The following is a 17,730-nucleotide window of genomic DNA, read 5'->3' on the forward strand; positions in this document are numbered from 1 at the left end:
TTTAAAATTCTTTTGTGCATATAGAATTGATTTTTGTGATAGAAAGTGACAATAATTTGAATTTCCAAGAGCATGGATGCAGACTTGAGAGATGGATTCATGCTGTTGTTGAAATAAATGCTTTAAAGTTTTTATACTCTTATAAAAGACCAGAGAAAGCAATTAACATTTCCTTTAATAAAGTATTCGGAATAATTATAGGTAACTTTTCCTTTCCTTCTTTCAGTTTTTTGCTTTTGACAATGATTAAACCTACCCTCTTCTGAAGACAATTTTAATAGTTTTTTGACCGTGTTTGTATGTGCATGCTTGCTTTATTTACTGTACTGAAGTGCATGTTTTTAAGTTCCTTTATTCTGACAAGTGCATTTAGTGCTTTGTGATAATTTACTAGCTTGGAGTAAGCATAAGCCTTTAAGCACTTAAAATACAGCTGCATTATTTATATTTACAAAATAGCTTAGTTTTGTAAAATCAGCTAAGAGATCCAGTTCCAGAAATAATTCCCAACTTATCTGTAGCTGAATCTATTTTGGGAAAATGGGTAACATTCAGCATCTCAGTGAGCATCATGGACCCAGGCCAAATCTAGCAAAATAGTGCATTTAATGCTTGTTAGGAAGGCCTGCCATTATGTTTGAGATACCTACCACAAAATGAGCCCTTGAAAAGGGTCTTGAGTCAGGTTATTAAAAACTTGTTAAATTGTCAGATGGTAATGTATTACCATTGTTCAAAATAGCTGGCATGCATTCCTCATTGAAATCTGTGAACTACTGTTTTAAAAGAACTGGTTTTTGAAAACAGAAGTGCAGATGAAAGTATCAAGTTATTAAAATCATAATGTGTACCTTCCTGTGTGTCACTGAAAGGCCACATGTGAACTTTTAAGTATTTCCCTGCTGCCAGGTGTGTTGTGAGAGTCGCCTTTTTTGTTGTCACCCCCAGTAGCAGTGCCCACCCCGACAGGCACAAGTTTGGTGAGTTTGACCTTCCAGGTCACCCCGACCTCTCACAGAAGCACCACCCTGTCCCCTGTCATGCTTCTGGGTGTGCCACGGCGTGACTCCCATGTCTGCCGGGTGACACAGTGTCACTGACGTGAGCCGGGGCCAGCTCCTCACCAGTCGCACTGGCTGACATCCTGCCCTCGCCTCGTAGGCTTGCTGGCAGGGAGCAAGGACGCTTGAGAATCAGCACCTGTAATTAGCAGTTTGAGATTTGGCGTGGAATTATTTGGTCAGCCATAGTAGTGCTATAGCTGGGCAGCAGAATGAGCTGTCAGTTACCTTTTTTTCTAATAAATAAGACCCCCAAGAGAGGAACAAGAGATGCATCCATGTTACTGTAGGCAAAAAAAAATCATTTTTTCCTGAAGCTTGCATGCAAAGCATCTGCTAAATTTGCTTATTTCATTATGTTGCTCTGCATTGTCACATCACAATTAGCATAGAAAGGTTGTAAATCACCAAATGTACATTTTGTTTGCCCCCATTCTTCTTAATTTTAGACACGATCCGTGGGATGCAAGGTCATAATAAAGGTTCCATCTATTTAATTGAGTAAACATATCTCATTCTGATTAGCAATAGCTGGTTTACAGTGCTTGTTTTTTCATGCCCTAATTGCTAGTTTGCCCCCTTGCCTGTCTGCTTTCCCACTGAAACTGTGCAGTATTCTGTAGGCAGCTTGAACTAAAAGTAGGGTATTGGAGAGGAAAATACAGTTTGCTAAGCAGGAAAGAGAGGACAGTATTGAGATGTCATTAAAGTTCTATTTTTGGGAAGGAGTGTGAAAAAATAATTTCTTGGTAAGTCAATATTATGCAGTTTTGATTTATTTTTCTGGTACTTTTGCAGCACTTCTCAATCTGTCCAAAACTGTCATTATTACATTAATAAAATATAGCAACTTTACCTTACAAAAATAGAGCAACTTACAATACAGTCTTAGGTTTCTAGGAAATATGGTTTTGTAGGCATTACAGAGAGCTGTGTATTTTAGGGACAAAAGTAGAAGTGGTACAGATGGTTTACATTACATTTTTTGATGCATTTTTCACATTTAGATGTAAGAACACAAAGTTTTATTTTTAAATGGAAGTGCTTTAAATAATAAACTTTCTTCCAACTTCTCTCTCTCCTGTTGTGTCACACGTGTCTGATCTTTGCATCAGGGAATGGTTCTTTCTTTCACAATGGACACTTATGGGATATAAAGTACAGTAGGTATTAGCTGCACTGAATAGGCATTATTAAACTAAGATGACATAGGCACACAATCAGGACAGATCACTCAGTTTTTAAATTTAAATTGCAAGGTTTGAGTAGTTATGAGTAGAAATTCTAGCAGCTCTCAGGCTGTTTTTGCATGGAGTACTTCTTTCAATTATGTCCATTTTTGGGGCAGACACATCGATTTTTCTTTCTTATGCTTAGCCTTGGCAGTTCTCTTACTTTCTTTTTAGTTTGTTTTCCCTGAGATTCAATATGAAAACTTAAATTTATTTTAAAAATATACCTTTTTAAAAAATGCTGCCTGCTAAGTATTGCAGGTGAACTCTTCATTGGCATCCCAGTTACAAAATATATTTGCATTGTATATCCAGAACTCTTGCCATGATGTACAAGGCATCTGGAGCAATCTATGCCAAGAAACTTTTGTTTCTAGTTATAAACCATGTTGAATAGTATGTGGGTTTTTCTGCTTTTTCCTTTTCCTGCTTTAACTGAAGTACAAAACTGAGCCCTGGCTGCTTGATGAGCTGCCTTTCTGTGTTGGGCTTTTCTGTGTTTCTTTGTGTCTCTCCATAGGGTCTTGGAGCACTCTTACCCAAGTGCCTGCCACCAAACATCCAGAGCTGTAGTGAAACCTTTAATACATTTGATGAGGTTTAGTTAGGCTTGGTTGGTCACCCTTTCCTGGCAGCTTGAAATACAGCATGCTACTTGGGTAGCTTTCCATGAAACCTAGGGATAGGAGACATCATTAGGTCTTGTAGTATAATGGGTTTATTTCAGACTCTTACAGGTGAAAATCAGTGAAAAATACTGATTCTCTTGACTTGTCTTGTTTGACTTGCACCAGTGGTGCTCTTCAGGTTTGCACTTCCTTGTTACTCAAAATATAACATTGATCAGTAAATCTTGAGATGTCTTCTGTTCTTCATATTTGTTCAGATAATTAATTTTCAGATAAATAATTAATTTTGCTGTTACATAGTTGCATCCTAATTTCAGTATGAATTTCTCCAGGTTTTGCTTTAACTTCTTCTTTATTAGCATGCCTGTGCCTAAAAAAATTTTATTTATCTGCAGGTTTTCTTAATATAAAGCCTTTCTTAGGCCCTTAGTTTCTGTGGATCTTCTGTACTTGATTTAATTTTGTAATGTATCTAGAAGTATTGGGCCTTGGGTTTGTATATAATGTTCTAAAATTTGTCATCTTCTGATCATAAAATCACGTGTCTTCTGTGGTTATTACAGAATCACAGATACATTAGTTCCCAGTGCTCTGATAATTCATTTCCGATTGCTTGTTCACCATTAATGCAAGCCCTGCTATCAAAGGTTCCTTGCCCAAAGTCCCTTCTAAGTGCAGATGTGGCGTAATGCCTTAAACTGTGTAATTTTCAAAAATGCTTTTGATTTGATTGGTCCCAGACTACCAGCCAGTCCATGTTCCTAATTCTCCTTGTGCTTTCCTCTTCACTGTAAACCATTTGGACCAAATATATGGAATATAGCACTATACTGAAAGTTACTTAACTTTTACTTCCAAGTAATTGATAAATATCTTGGGTAATTGTGTCTAGTATTAATCTCTGCCAAAATGCAGTGTTGACATGGCTGCTCAGTAATGATTTGCTGACAGGAGGGTTCAGAGAAAATTAATTTATGCAGTGCATGCTTTTTTGGTTGGTATGAATGTGAATGTTCTGATCACTTAATTGTTACCTCTGAAGCCTAATTATGGCAAGCTATGTATCATCCATTTTACTGATTGTTTTGGCAGGACTGCTGAAAGAATTTTGAACTTTCAAGCTTGTGTACTTTTCCCAGTTGTTTCAACTAGGCTTGTATGGTACCTCGCCCCACAAAACTTCCCTTAGACTTTATGGAAAATATTCCACAAAAATACAATGCATGAGTCTCATTTGAGAGAGACATGCATGCTTCATTACATGTTTGTTGGAACACAAATTAGTGCTTAAATATTGGAGCCTTAATAATAAAGTTTCTAACCCTTTTGTATTTTGGGGGAAATTGGAAGTTTTGGGAAGGGTAGTTCTTCAGAAAAAAAGATGGAAGTCATCAAAAGCTGTAGCTTGAGACTTTTTTGTAGTTGAGGATACATTCATCCCTGAACATGTCTTTAGTCAGTTTGCTCAAAAATAAACTAGCTTGTATGTCCCAGTATAGAAGATGTATATATCTGTGTCTAATTCTTCATACATTCATATAATCCCCTTGACTTGAAAATAGAAATGTGTACTCTTTTTTTTGTGTGTTTGCCCCATATTTGCATTGAACATAAATTGCTCCATTTTTTCAATAGACTGTCAAAACCTTAGTACAATTTTTTTCCAGACTTCTGGGTTCTTTGTGTTCTGTCTAACTGTGTTACTGTACATGTAAGTGAATTTTTCTGTTGTCATGTCTTCAACAATTTTAATGCTACAAATGCTTTGGTTGTCTTTCATAGTTACATAGGTAAGTGAACTATGTTGAAAAAAGAGATACTGATTTGCCAAAAAGATGTTTGCTGTCTACTTTTTTGTGTGGTCATATTTATTGTTTACTAATGCATGAGATATCAGGCAGTTTGTCCCTTTGATTTTCAAGATATCACTGTCTTTTTAAACTGTATTTTCTGTGAATTCTTGTTCATGCTTAATGCTTAGAAGCCTTGCACAGAGAGAGAGCTACAACTTGATTTGCCAGAATTTCTTTGCAGAAGTTCAGTGCTTAGTTTTGGTTTTATTTCTTTCTATGAAGGATTTACACTTTTTTTGGTGGAAAAATTCTCTGAGTTCTTTGTTTAGATCAGCTAATGCGTAAAATCAATACAAATTTTTCTGAAAACTTTAAAATGCAGGACCTCTGATACTTGTTATGGAAAAAAAATCATGATTTTATTACATGCCACTTGATCCATAAAGTCTAGCTGATTCCTTATCTGACACCTGATGTATCTTAAAGCAAATAACCATTAGCTAGATACTATTAATTCTGCCAATGGTAAAATTAGTGTAGTAACAAGGTGGAAGAACTAATGAGGAAGATCAAAGTGTCTGATTATGTGCAAGTAATTCATCAGACTTCAAAACCCAGATCATGGCACCATAAACTAGTGAAATGTACAGCTAATAGAAGAACAGTATTGGATGCCTTTAGAAACATAAAATTTTATACTTTAGGGGAGTTAGCTAATTGTTATCTGTAAAGTCTGGGCATCCCAGTGATAGGTGTGTTCATATGCTGTTCAAACATAGGGGACGTAGCTGCATCTCTCTTTTTTTAACTCTTAAATTGTTAAATACACAGTAGATTTTATTCTTCTGGTAAAGAACTTGATAGTTCAAATCTTTAAAGTACTTTTAGAAAATTAGTATTTTTGCCATATGAATTTGGGAAATGATAAAACAAAATTCCTTCTGCTAAAAAAGACTAGAACTTCTTAAAAATTATAAGTCATGTAAAATACTGATCTGTTGACTGGATTGGTTGATAGGAAACAATTTCCATTGTGCTTATGATCTTGGATTCCATATACACAAAAAAGTCTATTTTTAAAAATTCTATTTAATAGACTAAAATAGTTGCTACACTGTAATTTGGCAATGAAAGTACATAATCTTCCCAGAAAATATTAATGAGAGTAAGCTATTAGTTTACCCTGTTGAAGGCAGGCTCTGTTTTACCAAGATTGTCTTCTCTCCACAGTGTTTAGTTGTATGAGTGCCAAACTCTGCTTATAGTGAAGGTTTGCTGGATATTGGTGCCCACATAGGGCACTGTGGTCTGACTGGGTCTCCAGCAGACACTGAGCTCACTGTCACAGAACTGAGGAACCTAGGAAATCTTTTCTGTATGTTTTTCCTGCATTTTAGATAGGTTTGTATGTAACAATATTAAAACAATATTTGAGACTGGAGGAGAAAAATGTCTTTTTAAAGCCTGTTCTGTTACAATGGATGGCCTAAAACGAGCACCATTGGAAAACAACACTAAATATTAAGAGAACACTTGTGTTTCAAAATTCGGAATCACAACTGCTGTTGTCAGTACTGTCAGCACGATCAAACACATCCTTACTTTAGGTCATAGTGGTGAGCAGCTGCACCAACTTCCTGGCTGTCTGTCAAGCCTTAGCAGATACAGGATTCAGCTGTCCAGGCATCATCTACGATTTGGGAAACCTGATCCATATTCTCTTCAGGGCAAAGTGCCTGGTCAGGTCGGAAGTGTCTTTTAGGCTGCCAGTTGACTTGCTGATAGTGAAAAGATAACATGAAAGAGGGAGGTATTCTTCCTGAGTATCTCCTGTGGACTTCTGTTTGGGTCAAATAGTTCCAGTGGTCTGTTTTGCTTTCTCCATATTAACCTGAAAGAGCACCAGTACTTGGCTGCCTTAAGCTGAGGCTTCATATGGCTAAACGTAACTTCTGAACTTCCTCTGTCTAAAATGCTTTAAGATGTTACCATTAAACTGCTTTTTATGTGTTTTCCTGTTCTGAAAAGTGGCTTTGAAAATTTTGAGGTGCAACTCTTCTTGACGGGTTATTGGGAGCCCTATGTCAAAGCAGCTGTGACTTCAATTCTATTTATTTTTTTTTTAATCCAATATGACAGCCATTGTGGTATCAAGAGATACACTGAACTCCTTCATCTTTTTGTATATGCATGGAAGACAGTAGAGATAAGGTTTTTTTTCATTCTGGTTGAGTGCTTGTTTGAGGTTGTACAGCCATCTTCTCTAGATGGGATTTCTCGTTCCTTTGATAGTCAGCAAACAGCAGGGTGTCTTATCTATGTTAGGTCTTCCTCTGTCACTTAACTGCCTGAAGAAAGCCTAGATACTGTCTTTGATACCTCATTTTAAAGTGGAGCACAGTGTCCTCTGGAAATAGTTACAGAAATACTTCCAAAACTACAACAAGAGCCTAGATGACCTATTTCAGGATATGCTCTTCATTTTTAAATGTTAGTTAGAAGCGTTCAGGCTTTAACTATTTGCATATTTTTTAGAGGTAAAATTAATAAGCAATAGCTAATGGGGTGCAAGATACAGGAAAAGCCAACTGTCATGGGTTATCTCCGCTGTTAAATAATTCCAAGTGAACACACACAGTGTGCTTGATTATATTGAGAGATTGAAATAAGGTGGTGAAAATTGTCATTGAAGTTAACTTCCTAGAATATTTTTGCCAGTATTGGTGTTTGCTCTAGAGAGCTGGTAAAGTTATTGCTACTTTCCCATACAAAAGATTCTAGAGATTATGCAATTAAATTTTAAGATTCTAAGAGATTAAGAGATTCTAGAAGCTGTTATACATGGCGGTTTTGGAGAAAAATAAGATAATATTTAATAGATGTGATTTGATTGTAAAATTCACCTTTTGAAATAGACAAAAAAATTGTATCTGTGTTGTCTGTACTAATATCTGCATAGTGAGACAAATGCTGGTATTACATTTTTGGGTTTTCACTTAATTTTGAGGAGTATCTGTAATTTCATTATAATTTCTACACTTCCCTACAGAAGGATGTTAAAAAATTAAAATACAAATTTTAACTTTTTATTTCATTTATTGAAATTTGACAGGTAAAGTTAAAGATTCTTTACAAAGACAGGTCTCTGAACAACGTGCAGGGAAGCTCTGAACAGGGAAAAGTTTAAAAGTTCATTAGTCATCCTGTTAACTTTCAAGATCTGTATGACTTTTCTGTTAATTTTGGACTTGAAACAGTTCTCTATCTCTTTGTTGTTTTCTTAAATACTCAGTTCCTAGGGTTTGTCAAATCTGTGGAGTCTTTTTCAGTGTACTGTTTCTGCACATATGCTTTTAGGAAAAGAAATTCTGCTGGAGAGTCTGTAGGGAACAGTCCTCTCTCCTCTTTAGGAATTTTTTAAAGAGATTTTTCTCCTCTGAAGTATTCGGGCGTGGTTGCAAAGGCAGATAAACTGATCACACAAGTGTGGTTCTTCTTTTCTTTCCCTACCACCTTTAAATGACTTGGATTTTTTTTCTATTTGTTTGAGTATTAAGAGTAGTTTTCTACTTGCTTAATAAATTGAAGTAGTTTGCTGAGTGATTGGATGGTTGTAGAAACACAATAGAGAGGAGCACAAAGACAAGAATTGGAGAGTGAAAAGGTGGAGTGTAGAACTTCCCTCTTGATTGCAGTGGAGTATTAGATCAGCTCTTTCAGTTTTAGGAGCATTTAGTCATTGTGAATACAGCATATTTTGAATACAAGAGGAAAAAGCAGAAGATTCCCACTGGGCACACCTGAGGTTTCTGGATGCTTTCTGAATGTTCAAGCTTCTTTCTGCTACTCATCTTCTTGTCTTTCATAAAGTTCTGTCAATTGTCCATTTTAAATCTTACTTTTGAAATCATCTTATATAGTGGATGCATTTTCAGGTGCTGGGGTTTAGGTTATTGTGGTCCTTCCTTCCTTTCCCATGAGTTTGCTGTTCCCATTTAATACCATTTGAAGTGCAGAGAGAGCAGAAAACAGAAATCAGTGTTAGAAATGAGGCCCAACATTTACATCTTCCTAAATGTGTAAGTGCTAGAACAGAACTATTTGTGGTTGGAGAAATCTGAGAATAGAGAAGCCATCTGTTGACTCAGAAGCTTCTATTTAGCATAGCTGACCATAAATTGTCTAAAATTCACCTTTCTACCTTTGCCAAGTTCTCTGAAGCTAGCTGGACTTCAGAATCTTTTAAACAGCTCCTGTGCTTTTGCCTGTACTAATCTTCTTTGCCAAGTGGTATAGCAGTAACAAGAGCTAACTTATCTGACATAGTTCAAATGGAAGAGGGGCTAAGTGGATGCATTGCTATTTACTTCTAATAAAAATAAAATTATTATGCAAAACTCTAATTGTATTTCTAACAAAGAAATTGAAGCCACTTCCTCAGTGGAAGTTTTAAGATAGGATTAAGAGTTGAGGAGTTAAACCTGCTTCTGAATTATTACCTGCAGTAATGCCTACAGTACTTGTAGCATTACTTTTTCTTCTTTTTTGCTTTTATATAGAAGAGAAGAAGCCTAAAGTCAAGAAACCAAAATTAGAATTCCCTGTATACACAGCTCTGGAATCAAGTGCGTATATACCATCTTATGATCATGGAACTTCAATTGAAGAGATTGAGGAACAGATGGATGATTGGTTGGGAGGCAGGAACAGAACTCAGAAAAAGAAGGTAGGTTCAAAATCTTTCATGTTGTTACATATTTTAAATGTTGATTCATTTGCTTGCCTCTCAGGAAAACAGAATATTGTGTGTATACCACCACAGTATTCATTTACCATTAAAGTGTAGAGAAGTATTAATTATCTGGCAGAGATATAACAGAAAAAATTATATTAATGTTCAGTGTAATTTGTGTAATGATACTGGAAATGTTGTTATAATAGGATGTCGTTGATTAAGCCATATGAAAGCTCTCTATGGTTTCTAATACAAACACTATTCTTGTTCACTAGAAATTAGTAGAACATAATGCTGTCACGTTGTATGAGTCTTGGTTCTTTCTCTTAATTGCAGTTAATAACATTTTGCTTGCAAGAATAGATTCTTCTCTATTAAAAGAAAAGCAAAGGAAAAAGAAGAAACCTTCTCTTTGTAATATGCAGATGTATTATCTTTTGATGATAGAACCGATTACGTACTTTGTGCATTTTATCTGATGCATGGAACAGTTCTAACAATTCAGTTTCGGCCTGTTGTTAAGGTTCTTTCTACTCAGAGATAAGGGTTCTTAGTGGCAGTTAGTATAATTGAGTTCTGGTAAATTTTATTGAATCATACTAACTTGAAAATGTATTATTTTCATGTTGGAACTGAGAATAAACACTGTAAATTAGTCTGCTGTCTTGAAAATCTGCCTCCCTTGGAAGACAGGTGTGTTTGAAGTAAAGTTGGGTTGGTTGTGTGCTTGGTCATCTGAACCTCAAACACATCTTCCCCTCCCCAAAGACAGAAATTGAGTCAGTCTTTTAATTTACATGAAAATGGAGAAACCGAATAAGACTAGGCCTATTCCATCTATAAATTTACAGCTTCTCACAAAATACATAGAAGTTGTGTCTTCAGAGATACTGCTAGGAGAGCTAGTTGTAGGTCCATCCTTCCAGATATCCTCAACAAAACTTGATTTTCTACACTTCCATCTGGATGTTCAGTATTGTCTCATTGCTTTGATAAATTAGTGTATTTTTAAAATCATATTCTGTTACAAAAGGGGTTTATCTTTTAGGGACAACCAGGCAGTTTGTAGGTATGCTGCCTGGGTAAAGTGTTTGACCTGAACAAACTGATGAGTTGTGCTTCCTTTGTTTGACAGCTAATATGTTATTAGGGTGCAACATCAACATTTAATACAGTTGTGGAGGGAAACAGATTCATAAACTGCACAAGGAAACAGAGAATATATGTCACGGGCTCTAGGAGCCTAGAGGAGCCATTTGTATCTAATAGGAGAAGGGCTGTGTCATATGATTTGTAATAAGCTCACTGGGAAAATGGTTGTACCACAAGTGAATTGTTCCTAACAGTCATTTGACACATTTTCCATTTTAGAAATAGATATTTTTCATGACATCATGGAACTGGATCAGCATCCCACTTCTGCTTCATGCACAGATGTGAAACCAAGTGGTGTGTAACGTCCACCTCTCAGTTCTGCTTGTTTTAGCAAAATGTTGCTCTGTCATAAATCATTTTGCCATCAGACCTTTTCTTGGGATTGTCATTCTTCACTCATAAGGAAGCCTGTTAGCTTCTTTTTTCCCTGTCTTCTGTGGTAGCTCAGGGATGTGGACTGTGTACCAGCCAACAGACATCGAAGTAGCTTGATAAAGTAGTACATTACTTTGTCATCCTTCCAGGAGTAACAAGTGGAGTTGCTTTCCCTGCTATTGGTATCCCAAGTGTAGGTGATTACAGTAATTTAATATTGTTCTTCAGCTGCTCTGCACCATTGATATTTGTACTTTGGAGGTGCCTATTAATCCATGAACTAGTGTTTTGGAAATGCTGTACTGTGCAAAGTGCCTAATTTGATAGAAAGGTTAGATTAGGTTCAGTTCTTAGGTTGATTTAATATTTTTGAATACTTTGAGTTCTTTTTTTCCTTGTGATTTATTCTTTTTGATTACTGCTTCCATAGAATTTAAGTATCAAAGTAGATAATGAACAGGTTGTAGAGAAGAAAACAGCTTCCTTCTTAGGCATTGTAAGATGATCTACCAAGGGAAGGAGAAAGAGGAATGTTTTTTCTTTCCATGAGATTATATAGCTGGATGAAAAGATGCTTACAGCATTGTAAAGTTATTTTTCTGCCCAAGTTTGAGAATGCACTGAGCTTATGTCCATAAGGAGCTAGTCTTGGCATGTTGTTACTTTTTAGTTAGAACTGAAAATTAAATGAAATAATAAAAGAAAGCAAGCCGTTGGGAAATGCATAGTATCAGTATTGCAAAATGGAGAGGTAATTTTTCTGTATTTCTTTGTAGCAGTGATCCATTCACCTTTAGTACCTTTTTAGTGTAGTTTTAATTGCTGTACTTTTCGGGAAAGAAAAAAAAAGAATACTTAAAGGAAAGATTAGGTCAACAGTAATAGTAAATTCAGAAAATCATATTTATGAGGGAAGGTTAAATAGTTGGAATTTTAGACCACAAAAAAAGGGAGGCTGTGTGGGAATAACGGGATACAGTCCGTTCCAGTTTTGTTCTAGGTAAAATTATAATAATTTATTATGACTTACTGCCTTTCATAAATTCTGAGAGAAAGAAATACTCAATTTTCTTTGCAACCAGGATGCTTAAATTGAGATTTGGGAGCACATGTAGGTGCAGGCACATACCAAGAGCATGTTACCTGTATCATTTATGAAACCTTCCATCTGTCCTGTTCTTGAACTCAATCTGTTGGAAATAGTGTGAGCTGACTCAGTTGTATTTGAGAGCATGGAAATGAAGTATTGGGACTCTAGAGAGGGTTTTTTTTTTGGTTGGGTTGGTTTTTTTGTTTTTTTGCTATATAGGAAATCATATACTTACCTAAGACTAAATTGCATATTCATATAGTGCTGGCTCTACTATTCATGCAAACTGCATATGAGTAAGAACCTGGGAGGAATTGCTAAAAGCTTCTTCTCATGCTGGTTAACAAAACTCTTCAAAGCAAAACAAGCAAAGATGATTTTTGTTTTATCACTGAATGTTTGTGCTCTGTTTCTGAAGAAGAAAAGGTCTGAAAGATCTTACAGGTTGTTGAGATCTTAATTTACTTAACTCAAGTTTCTGAATTTTTTTTTCCTGGATCTCATTAAAAGGTGACTGGAAAACTTATTCTATGTATGTTTATTAGTAATTAAGGGAAATTTAGAAGGAATGGAATTCCTTTGAGATGTAGTATTTTGTAGCCTGAATATGTTGTTAAGCCTCTATTGCATTAGTTAGTAGCCATTTAACCCTTTACTTCCCTGTTGAGCAACCTATTATGTGGAGCTGCAAAAAAAAAGGAACTTATTAGAGGACATATTTTGTTACATCTGATCTTGTTAAATAATTTGTGCAAATATTCATGCAAGAATATGTGTATTCACTGTTTTTGGAATCATGCTATTGATGAATCATTTCTCTCAGTGGGATTTCCCTCATACTCTTTGTTCTGATTTGATTTTATGTGATTTGTAACACATGTTGTTTTCATGAGAGTTCATTGCTTATGTGAAGAATATTGTTGTTGCATGAAAATCTTGGCCTTCAAGAAATCATTGGGAGATTTATCATTGTCTTCAGTGGGACCAGGATTATAATTCCTTTTGGTTTACAGATTCCTCATCATCTCCAATGGAATCTCCATTTCATATCATTATTTCACTCATTCATCTATGAAGATAGAGTTCCAAGTTCTGTCTCAATAACTTGTGAATACTTTTGACCTTTTGATATTTGCTTGCTCTGTAAAGAGGAGATAAAGGTGGAGAAAGACAGTGCCTGATCCCTTCCAGCTGGACCAGATGTATGGATAGAAAATGATGTTTCTCATTATTTTTGTTTTTCATGTTATCCTGCGGCACTTCTTGGCATTTGGGTGTTTTTGATATTGCAGGAGCACCTGGCTTGATTTTACGAAAGCTGAAGTAGTAAAAACTTTTTTGTGCACAGAGCATGGGAAGCTTAGCATAAGTCACTTGTATTTGATATACTGTTAACCTTTAAATTAGGATTATTAAAAATACTGTGAAATAGAAGTATATGTAAGTATACCTAAGCATTGTTTTTACACAGTTTATTTAGATGCTGGAAATGAGGTAGTTACCATTTTTTCTTAATTATTGAACTGTAGACTCTGATTATTCTGGTAGTGAACTCCTTTCTGGTTAAAATGCATTTTGTCCTTTTGTTTTTCTCAGCCTGGGCCATCAAAGCAGTGTGTTTCAGATACAGGATATTGATATCTGATTGAGCTTTTTAATCATGAAGTTTTATTTGAAAGCTGGCTGTGGAACAGGGATAGAACTTTAAATGTACAGAAGAGATCTCTCTGCTTTCTAATATCAAAAGGCAAAAAGCTATACAAATGCTTTTGTTAGTTTAAAATATATAGGTTTGACAATTAAGTCTTAGTCATTTTATAACCTTGTGCATTTTATAATTGCCAGCTAGCCTGCCACCTGCTCTCTTCTGCCTTGGATCTTCCCACATCTGTGCTGCTTTGAAATCTGAGTATGCTTTTTCTTTAGTAGCAAATAATGTGGTGCTTGTTCTAATCAGATGTCATATGACAGGATACCTGAATACAGTTTCCAAGCTTTTAAAAAATGTTAATTTCTTAAACAAGCAGTTTCTATCTTAGCAGGATTAAGGTGCTGTGTAAACCAGATGTTATAATAAATTAGTCTTTGAGGGGAAGGGTTATTCTGTTCTGGTGTGCAGCCTAGCACAGCTAGCTAGTTCCAGCTTTGAAATAATTTTTCTCTTTCTAAGCAATGAAGCAAATATGCTATTTGAAAAGTGTGTCTGAATTCTAAGGCGCTTTTATTCTTGGGATGGGTACTAATATGCAGCTATCAGTCTGAGATTCCTCACAGTGTGAGTTACTGGGCCTTAATCCTGGCTCAGAAGGATTGCTGTAGGTGCAGAAAGTAAATCTGTGTTCCCATTGAATATAAGGTTCTGTATTGAGACTGCCAGCAGCCATACATGTTAGTGTCAGTTATGAAGCTATTCATTGGAGCTAGTCTAAGTTCATAATACATTTTAACCTGAGCTCCAAATTCTCATCAAATGTTGATGACTGAGTCATTATTGATCTGGGCCATATTGAATTTAGTAACCCTGAGGTGAAAATCTCAGTATTCTATTACCAAACTCTTAAAAATGTGATGTTGCTGAAAAGATGCTTCATTAAAAAAAAATAAAATAAAATCTGCATTAGAGTGTTACTGAAAGTGTTAAGAGTTCAGACTTTCCTGTGGTTTTTTATGCTTAGTGTCACTCCAAATATTGCAGACTCAGCCTGAGCAGAATACTGGAGTTTGCATATTAAGAAGACTCTACAGTTTATGTTGCATAGACTACTCCTGCAGTCGGCATATTTATATTAGAGTTATTACTATTAATGAAAAATTATACACATGCTTTTTAAAATAATTGTTTAAATCTACCTATTTTCTTTGGCTCCTGTCTGAAGTCAGTGGACAGGTATGGAACCATGTATATATTTTTTTTCGATGCAACAGAATTCTAGTGATGAAATATTGGTAAGTTAGAATGATATCATCGTTTAGGTTTGAAAAGACCTCTCAAGATATCTAGTCCAACTCAGCACCACCATGTTCACCACTAAGGCACATCTAAGTGCCACATCTGTCAGTTTTTTGAAAACTTTCAAGAGCAGTGATTCCACTGCTTTCCTGCGTAGCCTGTTCCAATACTTGACCAGTCTTTTAGTGAAGAAATTTTTCCTAGTATCCAGTCTAAAACTCCTCTGGTGCAATTTGAGACCATTTTATCTTCTTATCTCATCTATCTTGACCCTCCTTTTCTCTAGGTTAAACAACCCCAGCTTCCTCAGCTGCTTCTTATCAGGCTTGTGCTCCAGACCCTTCCCCAGCTCCATTGCCCTTCCCTGGACATTGTCCAGTACCCCAATGCCCTTCCTGAATTGAGGGGCCCAGAACTGAACCCAGGATTTGAGGTGTGGCCTCAGCAGGGCTGAGTACAGGGGGATGGTCACTGCCCTGCTCCTGCTGGCCACGCTGTTGCTGATCCAGGCCAGGATGCCATTGGCCTCTTGGCCACCTGGGCACTCACTGGCTCATGTTCAGCTGCTGTTGACCAGCATCCCCAGGACCTTTTCCAACTTGGATCTTCCCAGGCACTCTGCCCCAGCCTGTAGCACTGCAGGGGGTTGTGACCCAAGGGCAGAGCAGGCACAAGCACTTGGCCTTGTTGAAGCTCAGACCTCTGGCCTGTCGCCATCAATGCAGCCTGTCCAGATGGCCCTGCAGAGCCTTCCTGCCCTCCAGCAGATGAACACTCCCACCCTGCTAAGTGTGTCTGCAAACTCCCTGAGGGTGTCCCCCATCCCCTCACATGGATCATGGATAAAGATATTAAACAGAACTGGTCCCAGCACTGAGCCCTGGGGAGCAGCACTGGATGTAATTCCATTCAGCAGCACCCTCTGGGCCCGGCCATGCCAACAGTTCTCTGTGCATCCAACAGAGCAGCCATGGCCAAGCCATGAGCAGGAGATGCTGTGGGAAATGGTGTCCAAAGCTTTCTTAAAGTCCAGGTGGGCACATCCAGAGCCTTTCACTCATCCACTAAGTGTGTCATCTTATCATAGAAAAGGAGATCAGGTCAGTCAAGCAGGACCTGCCTTTCACAAACCTGTGCTGGCTGGGCCTGATGCCCTGGCTGTCCTGCACATGTGATGGCTCTCAAGAGGGTCTGCTCCATGACCTTCCCTGGCACCAAGAGAGAGTGTGGAAAAGGTATCCCTTTGTTACATGTTATATTGGTGATGAAGAGAACAGGATATACCAATAAAATAGTTTGACATCTTGGTTATTTTAAAATGTTTATGTAATTTTATATTAATGATTCTATTCCTGTTTCTTTTCCTCCTTGCTAGCCACCAACTCAGCCTAATGAACAGAAGAAAACCAGAAAGACTTTTTTCAATTTTTCAAGCATTTTAACTAACAACCAAGAGCTTGTTGGTTTTCTGGCTAATTTGTTTCTCTTTATGTGACTGTTGAACCAGAACAGTGTATTTCTAGGAAATTAGTATATTCAGCATATTTCTATCCAGTTGGTATATTTTTTATTTTGTTTAGAAACAAGAAATTTATTTACTTTTATGTACTCTTTGAGTCATCTTTCCTTAAATGCAGGCAATAACCTTATTTTCAGGCTTCTATCTTGAGTATTTAAGTCTCTAAGTACTTTACTTTGGACTTGAATAGCTTTAAGGAGAGAATAAATGTGATTCTAAAAAAATATTATTTTTAATTATTGAGTTTTCCTTGGAGAGGATGACCCACATATTTAAATCTAGAATAAGGCTTGTCTCCTTTTGAGCTGTGAATATCAAATCATTAGGGTCAGGAATCTAATTTAATCTGCAGTATTAAACATGCAAGGCTTTTTAGTCCTTGATTTTTTTTAAGAAGAATAAAATGATAGGATGATGATATATTCTTTTACTAGCATCTCAAGTTGATGATTTCAATGTTATGGCAAATATACTTCAAAGAACAAATTGTATTTGTAAACACATAATGAAATAATTAATTTCTTCTAGCCTTGGTTTCAGAGAAAATAGTTTTTATGACTGAGACAAATGCTACAGATAGTAAGCATTAAACCAAGAGTTAGAGTTTTGCCTGAAATAGGTCATGACTATGTAAAGACTCTGAATAAATACGAACTGAATAACTGCTATGTAAGTATGTGTAATTTATGTGTTTTCTTTTTTGGCTTTCTCTCTTTGACCTTTAGTTTGGCTAGGTTAACAAAGCATAGGAAACCTTATTTCTTTATTTATTCTTGTATTTTTAAAGAGTAATGGTGTGTTTTTAGATTATAGATCATTCAATAATATCCTGCTTTCAAATGTCCCATGCTCAGACCAGTTAGAACTGCAATTGAGAAAGTCATGCTATAAGCATTTAAAGATAATATTAAAATTTATCTAAATTATATAGAGAAATTATTTGAGATCACACCCAGAAAAATAAGGGGGTTTGGAAATGGTATGTTTCACAGCACAACCAAAATTCAGTCTAGATTGCAAAGGAAACAAAGAGCTAAAATATATATTTCCCTAAGGACATTTCCTAAAGATAGTAACAATATGTTATATAAACACTTATGCACTAGTTAAAGACATAAATCAGCCATGCATGTGTGTTGAATTAAGGCAATACAGTTGACATTTGCCTGATATTTCCTGATTTTGATTGAG

The 17,730-nt window shown here is 36.3% G+C and overlaps 1 protein-coding gene across 1 annotated transcript in view; it reads left to right on the forward strand.

The window, feature by feature from the left end:
* DNAJC1 (DnaJ heat shock protein family (Hsp40) member C1) overlaps window positions 1-17,730 on the forward strand; it is a 108,551-nt gene that overhangs the window by 56,752 nt on the left and 34,069 nt on the right. Inside the window, exon 8 of the mRNA XM_014882147.2 lies at window positions 9,275-9,441. Within this exon, the coding sequence (XP_014737633.2) occupies window positions 9,275-9,441 (167 nt within the window). The remainder of the gene's footprint in view (window positions 1-9,274; window positions 9,442-17,730) is intronic.

The sequence above is a fragment of the Sturnus vulgaris genome, chromosome 1 (assembly GCF_052056855.1).
Source record: "Sturnus vulgaris isolate bStuVul1 chromosome 1, bStuVul1.hap1, whole genome shotgun sequence".
NCBI lineage: Eukaryota > Metazoa > Chordata > Aves > Passeriformes > Sturnidae > Sturnus > Sturnus vulgaris.